This window comes from Euphorbia lathyris, chromosome 2 (assembly GCF_963576675.1).
Source record: "Euphorbia lathyris chromosome 2, ddEupLath1.1, whole genome shotgun sequence".
In the NCBI taxonomy this organism is placed as follows: Eukaryota; Viridiplantae; Streptophyta; class Magnoliopsida; order Malpighiales; family Euphorbiaceae; genus Euphorbia; species Euphorbia lathyris.
The window spans coordinates 58,366,169-58,374,209 of NC_088911.1; the positions used below are offsets into that span (position 1 = coordinate 58,366,169).

Here is an 8,041-nt window from a genome sequence, read left to right on the forward strand (position 1 = left end):
CTGTTTTCTATAGTTTCTAGTTTTGTGAGTTGTAGCGAGTTACAAACTCATTTATTTATTGTTGTAATTTCTCTTTGAATAATCAATCAAGTTATTCCAGAACTGTTCTTTGCAACTAGCTTTATACTTTAGTTTATTTTGCATATAACATTAACATAATACTTACATTACATGAAAAGATTGGATCTTGGATTGATGTATGAAAATGAAGGATTTCTATCTAACTTTAAGAAAGAAAGAAAGAGAGGAATAAAAAAGAAAGAGAAAGAATATGCTAAGTTGTTATATATATATATATATATGAAGGGTATTATAAATAACTAGTTTTTTACCCATGCGATGCACGGATTCATCTTAACATATAAATATTAACAAAAATATAATCTAATAATTACAATTAATGATATAAAGGTGTTATATAAATTAAATATTATTATTTTATTTTCATATTTACTTTAAATAATCCTTTTATAGATAAATATAATAATATAATTAAAATTAATATATTATATATTATATTATATTTTTTATTACTAAATATTGAGGAAGTAACACCGCAACTCCATCGTTACTGTTTTATATTATATATAAATTTTAATAAAATAATCTAAATATATAATATATTTTAAAATGGATATTATTAATGTATAAATGAATCTCCAATTTCATCCAATTTTATAATTTTACCTACAAAATAAACGAATAAATAACATGAAAATGGAAGGCATAGAAATAGAAAGTATTTGGGTGTACGAGCGGTAGCTGGCATCCTCGTGAAACCCATGCTGGCTGAGTGTGAAATGTCCCATTCAACCCCTGCTTTACGTGTCAACGTGTCATTGTCCGTGACATTGTTACCCTGTTACCTTTGGGCACTCTATCCTTGATTTGGATTTTAGTTATTGCTCCCATTGTAGGGATCCAAGCTCTATGTCACGTGCCAAAACTCCAAACCTAAAGAATCGTCCCCAGGGTCGGAAAGCCGTTTGACTCCGAACCTGAATTGGATAAACAAACAAAAACAAACATTAGTTAATTAATAAAACATAAGGCTTTAGAGTTGCAGTTCCTCATCTTCTTTCTTCATCTTCTCTAGCAAGCCAAAATAATGAAAAAGCAATCTCACACTCACTGAGAGAGAGATAGATTCAAGAAGAAGATTCAAAGCTAGTAAATAAAAAGAAGTTGCTTCTCTTCAAAGCCACGATCTTGATATCTTTTTGATGCTGATTGTTTCTCCATTAAAGCTTTCACGAGAAATCACCTTCTTCTCTCACGGAAAACCTTTCTTCTTCTTCTTCTTCTTCTTCTTCTTCTTCTTCTTCTTCTTCTTCTTCTTCTTATATAAGCTCTCCATTTTCCGCTTTCTTCATTTCACTTCTATATACTAAAAATGGTGGACACAAAGAAACGCAATGTCACAGTATCTTCTTATTTAGTATTTTGTTTAGTTTTTCTTCTTCAATGTAAATTCTTTGTGCATGCAATTTTGGATCCTATTGATTTCTTAGCTCTGCAATCCATTAGAAAGGCATTAGATGATATGCCTGGCTCCAATTTTTTTGCTTCTTGGGACTTCACCTCTGATCCTTGTAACTTCGCCGGAGTTTATTGTTCTTCTGACAAGGTTATCGCTCTTAATCTCGGCGATCCTAGAGCTGGTTCTCCTGGTCTAATCGGCCGTCTTCACCCTTCTATTGGAAAGCTCTCTGATTTGGCTGAGTTATCAATTGTTCCTGGCCGGATCATCGGTTCAATCCCGCAATCTCTCTCACAATTAAAAGGCCTCCGTTTCCTCGCCGTCAGTAGAAACTTCCTCTCCGGCACCATTCCGTCTACTCTTGGCCAGTTGCGCAATCTCAGAACGCTTGATCTTAGCTACAATCAACTCACCGGCGATATTCCTAGCTCTGTCGGAACCATACCGGACCTATCCAACGTCATTCTCTGCCACAACCACCTCAACGGTTCGGTCCCTTCATTTGTCTCACAGTCCCTGACTCGGCTTGATTTGAAGCACAACGAACTCACCGGTTCACTGGCGCCGTCTTCTCTCCCCTCTTCGGTTCAATACCTGTCCCTTTCATGGAACCGGTTGAGCGGACCCGTGGACCATCTCCTGAACCGGTTGGAGCAGCTAAACTATGTGGACCTAAGCATGAATCAGTTCAGTGGGGTAATTCCGGGTCGGGTATTCTCGTTTCCAATAAGTAACCTTCAATTGCAGAGAAATCTGTTCTCGGGTTTGGTTGAACCGCCTGATGAGGTTAGAATTGGGACCGTTGATCTTAGTTACAACAGGTTGTCGGGTCAAATATCACCCATGTTCTCAACCGTACAGAATCTATACATGAACAACAACCGGTTCAGCGGCGAAGTTCCGGGAAGTTTCGTAGAGCGGTTATTGGCGTCGAGTATACAGATACTGTACTTGCAGCACAATTATCTAACGGGTATTCAGATAAATCCAACGGCTGAGATTCCAGTGAGCAGTTCATTGTGTTTGCAGTATAATTGTATGGTTCCGCCCGTACAGACTCCTTGCCCCTTGAAGGCTGGAAAGCAGAAGACCAGACCTAGCGAACAGTGCAACGAGTGGAAAGGGTAAAAATGGAATTTATGAATTTGCGTAAATGATATGATATTCATATTTTGATTCATTGATTTATTTGTTGAGAATAAAAGATGAGAAAATTACACTTGTTTCTCAGTCTTATACTGTGTTTGAAGAAAATTAGATAGCTTCATATTTTGCAAAGTAAATATTAGTCTCTGTTTATTAATTATATTTTCTTTATCGGGTGTCATGTATTCTTTTTAATATATATTTGAGATAATTCTTTTTTCTTCTTTTTAATATATTAGTAAAATTCTAGATCCCTTCATTTTTTTTTTCCTCTTCAAATTGTGTATACTAAAAAATCCAATACTCATAATATGTGCTTACTTGTAATCGTAGTTTAACACGGTAAGTGGTTGAACAATAGCCAAATATTTAGCAAAAATTGAGTAAGTAAAGCAGATTTATTATTATTATTATTATTATTATTACAAATTAGGATGGAAATACTGGTTCCAATTGGTCACAGATTCCAAAAATAATGATATTACTCACAAAATTGTTATGCTTAGTGTTGTGTTAGAATATATGTAAATATTGTATTGGTAATATTATAATTAATTAGTTTGTTACTTTTATATATAGTTTAAGACTACTCTATTGTAATCAGTATACAAGGTCAAGAAAATAAACAAGAAATTTATCTTATTTCATTAATATAATTTGGAAAAATTCGCTTTATTTAATCTCGAGAGATAAAGTTTGATGACTCTCCGTGAATCTGTAGTTCCGCGGCTGGCTGGTAGTTTAGGAATGTTGAAATTGTTAATTCAGAAATACTGGTTTTATTTTTAGGTTATGTTAGAGTTTTTTTAAGGTGCTTGGTTATGGAACTAAGTTGTTGTTTTTGGATAGTTAGATGAGATCTTGAAAAAATAAGTAATTGTTTAATTTCGATTTTAATTTTGATTCTAATTCCGAAATTTGAACCAAACACTCTTAAAAGTAATTAGATTCCGATTTCGGATTAAACCAAATAAAATAAATAAATACTCATTCCCATTCTAATTTGATAACATTTCGAAATTTGAACCAAACGTCCCCTAACTAGTATGATGTCACACATGAAATGTTTGTGTAAATAAATAAATAGAAGTGAAAGAGAAAAAGGGGAGAATGGAAGGAAGGAAGTCTGAATTGATGGGAAGATTGTATGCTTTATATGTGATGATGATGAGCTTTATATTATATGTATAATGTAGTTGTGCAACCCAAGTTTTTTTTTTTTTTTTTGAATCAACCCAAGTTTAATTATTCGGTAGTCTCTTTTCATCTATTCTCATTTATTTTTATTAAGAGATTGATTTAATTATTTTAAGGAGAAATTATAGAGGGACCCAATGGACTTTCAACATGCATTGTAAATGAATAAAATGATTTTTTAATAGCTTCATATATTATTTTACCCTTGTGATTAACCCTCCTTATCATCTAATTATCACAAACAAACCCCAAAATAAAAAAGAAAAATCAATTACACCATCTTCTTCCTCTCTCATTAATTTCTTATTTTTCTTTTTCTTTCTCTCTCTTCTCTCTTCTCTTTGTTAATTTTTCACTCTCTAAAATCAATTGAACTAACAAACGTGGTAGTTAAATATAGAAATGAAAAGAGAAATGGTACAAAAAAGACACCGAAAATTATCATCACCCTAGAGCTTCTGGCACAGCTTCTAGATCTAAAGACAGAAGGAACTGAACTCCGAAAACCAAGATATGAGAAGCACGTCAAAGGCTTTCCCACAAGGTACTGCATGCCATAAGGATATATTGGTGAGCTTATTGCCACCTTTATGGCTCAAATACCTCGTAAAGCTCACTACATGGTAGTAAATTACTCTTTCCGAAGAAAAGCTCAGTAAACTCTGTGTCCAAATTCGAACTGTGTATCATTTGGTACATGATGGAGAACAAGGCTCTGAATCTACCAGTCTTCCTGGTAGCTGCTCTCCAGAGATGCTCTGTGCAGCTCCTGTTTGGCTCCCTCATTACACTAATTCTGAAGCACTATTAGATCCCATTAGGAAACAAGGAATCTTGCTGTAGAACAGAAATAACGCTAGAGATTCTTAACTCTTTAGTGCACAGCATAGTTTAACAAGTTGCTGATAATGATGAGGATGCTGCTCCTGTTAAGCCAAAGTAGAAAGGAAAGGGAAGGAAAAGAAAGGCTCATGAGCCTAAGCAAAAACAAATCCCCAAACCTCCAAAGTCCCCCAAAAGGACGGGAACAAAGAAAGTGAGGGCCAGCTCCTCCAAGTCTAACTCCGAATCGGAGAGAATCACTGCTTCTGAACAACATGATTCTGAGGCAACCCAAACAGAAAATATAAGTAAGCCCTCAAAAAATAAGAGATCAAGCTCCGAGGCTCCTACTGAGGAGCAACCTCTAAAGAAGAAACCCATTATCAAGCTCAAGCCTATCTCCGCTCCAACACTGAAGATTGCAGTTGCTGAAGATGCACATTTCTTCGTGCAGAATAAGAAAGCTGCTGACTTAACACCAGTCAGCATGACACCTCCCTCCATCAATCCTTCTAATGTTATCAATCTGTCAAGAAAGGACAAAAGAAAGCAAAAGGAGAAGGACCCAACTTCTGAACAGGGTGATCTGACCCTAGAAGAAGTTGGAGTTCTGTAGAAGACGCTCAACTTGAGCAAAGCTGGGCTTCCTAATGCCTTTATAGGAAATTCTTCTTAGGCCCCTATAGAACCTACACCTCCACCACCTTCTGTGCCAGCAAGTACTTCACCTTCTAACCCAAAGTCTGTTGAGCCCCGTAAGCGTTACAAAAAGAAAACCCCGAAGGTTAAATTCCATCTTGCTAAGGATACTTCTTCTGATCAATCTACTGATATTGACCCCTCAAAATCACCATTCCTTTCCCAACCATACCCGTTGAACAAGATCCGACTATTGAGCCATCAAACGAAAATCAAGCCTATGTTCCTGACTCGGGGGAATAAGCTTACTCTGATAACTCTGAATCCAACTTGGGCAAAGACAATGCAACAACAGCCTCTACTCAAAATACCTCCTCTACATCTGAGCAAGCTTCAAAGGATTCAACTATTGATCCTTCCACTATTGCTTCTGTTTTGGATGCCACCCTTACCTCAAACATAACTCCACCTCACTCTCCTCACACCTCACAATCCAAACAGCCAGAACCAGCTAAAGGTGAAGCCTCTAAGACTTCAACTAAAGACATCCATGAGCAATTTAATTCTCCTTCCTTCCAAACTGCCATAACTAAAGGAAAAAATCTACTAGGTGTTGCCTTTGCTTTAGTGGCTGATATGGTTAAGTCTCAAGCCTCTGCCTCCACCTCATCTGCTCCTTCTGCTGAGCACACCCCTCTAAGCGAGACCATGATACTTATCAATAAAATCACCAGCATGAAGAGTCTTCTTCAAACTCTGACTGTAATAGTCTCTCAGCAAAGTTCCCACGCCTTTACTAATTGGATGGATGCACTTCAACTTATGATGGTTCAACACATGACCCTTCCGGATGCCAAAGTTCGAGCTCTTCCTACCACTGTGGATTCGGCTGAAGACATCTCTGAACGCCTATTTTTCAACTTCTAGTAGATGAATACTGAGCTTATCAAAGTCCAGTAGCAACTTGGTTCAGCACCAACTTTTGCTGTTGATCAACTTTCTGAATTTATACGCCTTTTGAACATCAATAAAGTGTGATGGAAACATTGGATAAAAAGACTTATGTGATTTACAAATAGAATACTGACACTTTCAAGCACGTCCAAACTCTTGCCAATCAGAACCGGATTCTGGACCATGCACTCTTGAGCATTCACTAGAAATACATTGTTGTCCTTACTGACTGCGTTGTTTGGGGCGCCAAGGCCTTCCAATTTCTCATCAGTAATATGTGCAGCTCTGGCACTATTCCTCCTGAATCTGCTCGTGCTGGTTTGCTATCTTTAATGGTTTGATCAAAGCTCTCAGAAGCTTCAGACCTATACTGAACAGCTGAACTCCAGGAGCGTTGCTGGACATGGACAACCTCCAAGTTCCTTCCCCATCATAGATGCTGGAAAAAAGGGGGAGAAAACCTCTGAGGTCGAACAAAAGGCAAAACAAGACAAGGCTGCAACTTCTGGTGGAACGACTTTAGTATCAACATCTCAGCAGTAATAACACCCATTAAAAAGAAAGTCTAACGTAGATCAAGTGAATCTTAAGCCTAAGTAGATAGGATAGGAACTTGTTTGCTTAGCCTTTCTTTTGTGCTTATAGACTGTTTAGTCTTATCTGTTGTATGTTGAATGTTTGACTAAATTACACCAATGGTACCTGAATTCTACTCTAGTTCACACTTTGGTACCTAGATTACATTTTGTCCCAAAAATATACCTGAAGTAATGATGACCGAACAATTTAGTATATTTTACCGGTCAATAGCCGGTCCATGCGAGTTTGATGAGTAAATTACAATGATGGTACCTGAACTTTATCCTAATTCACACTTTGGTACCTAGATTTCATTTTGTCCAAAAAATGCGCGTCAAGTAAAGATGACTCAATATTTTAGTACATTTGACTGATAAGTGATCATTCAACGCGAGTTTGACCATTTTAAATTAAAAATTAGGACCCATTATACACTCAATTAACATAAAGTATTTGTAATTTTATGTTAATTGAGTGTATGATGAGTCCCAATGTTTAGTTCAAAATGGTCAATCTCACATTAACCGGTCACTAACTGATCAAATAAACTAAATTTTTCAGTCACCTTTACTTGAATTATGCTTTTAGGATAAAATAAAATCCAGGTACCAAAGTGTGAATTATGGTAAAATTCAGATACCATTGGTGTAATTAACTCATAAAACTCTTATCGATCGGTCATTAACCGGTAAAATATACTAAATTATCCAGTCATCATTACTTCAGGTATATTTTTGGGACAAAATGTAATCTAGGTACCAAAGTGTGAATAAGATAAAGTTCAGGTACCATTGGTGTAATTTATCCTTGAATGTTTATGTATATTATCTTATCTTTTCCAAATATTGTTTCTATATGATTACTTGTTGTGCCTTTCACACTTATAATCAATCAACTCTATTCAATCCAACACTTAAGCAAAATAATAATCAATGGACAAACACTCTAACACTCAAATGCTCTGATACTTAAATGATAATAAGGACGTTACAAATAACTTTAATACTTCATCAATGTAACTCTGATACCTAAACAATTATCATAGGGACTTTATCTCAGTATCATTACGCTAATATATTCCTTTGATATATTTCACTCTGATATACCATACTTCTGACTCTTAACTCAATTTTACTATTGAACTCACATTGTCTAACATTTTTCAATCTTAAATAAATTCTTTTCAGTAGCTCAACCCTTATGGGGGAGAATCCAGAAGCAAAG

At 35.9% G+C, this 8,041-nt stretch overlaps 1 protein-coding gene across 1 annotated transcript; it reads left to right on the plus strand.

Annotated features, from left to right (window-relative positions):
- Positions 1 to 1,034: 1,034 nt before the first annotated feature.
- LOC136218343 (LRR receptor-like serine/threonine-protein kinase ERECTA) lies at positions 1,035 to 2,857 on the plus strand. The gene has a single exon (XM_066005148.1). The coding sequence runs from the start codon at positions 1,394 to 1,396 to the stop codon at positions 2,606 to 2,608; it is 1,215 nt and encodes a 404-aa protein (XP_065861220.1). The 5' UTR covers positions 1,035 to 1,393; the 3' UTR covers positions 2,609 to 2,857.
- Positions 2,858 to 8,041: the final 5,184 nt, after the last annotated feature.

What these genes read in the sequence shown, in the direction of transcription:
- LOC136218343 (XM_066005148.1), top strand. Translation starts at nt 1,394, where the DNA reads ATGGTGGACACAAAGAAACGCAATGTCACAGTATCTTCTTATTTAGTA.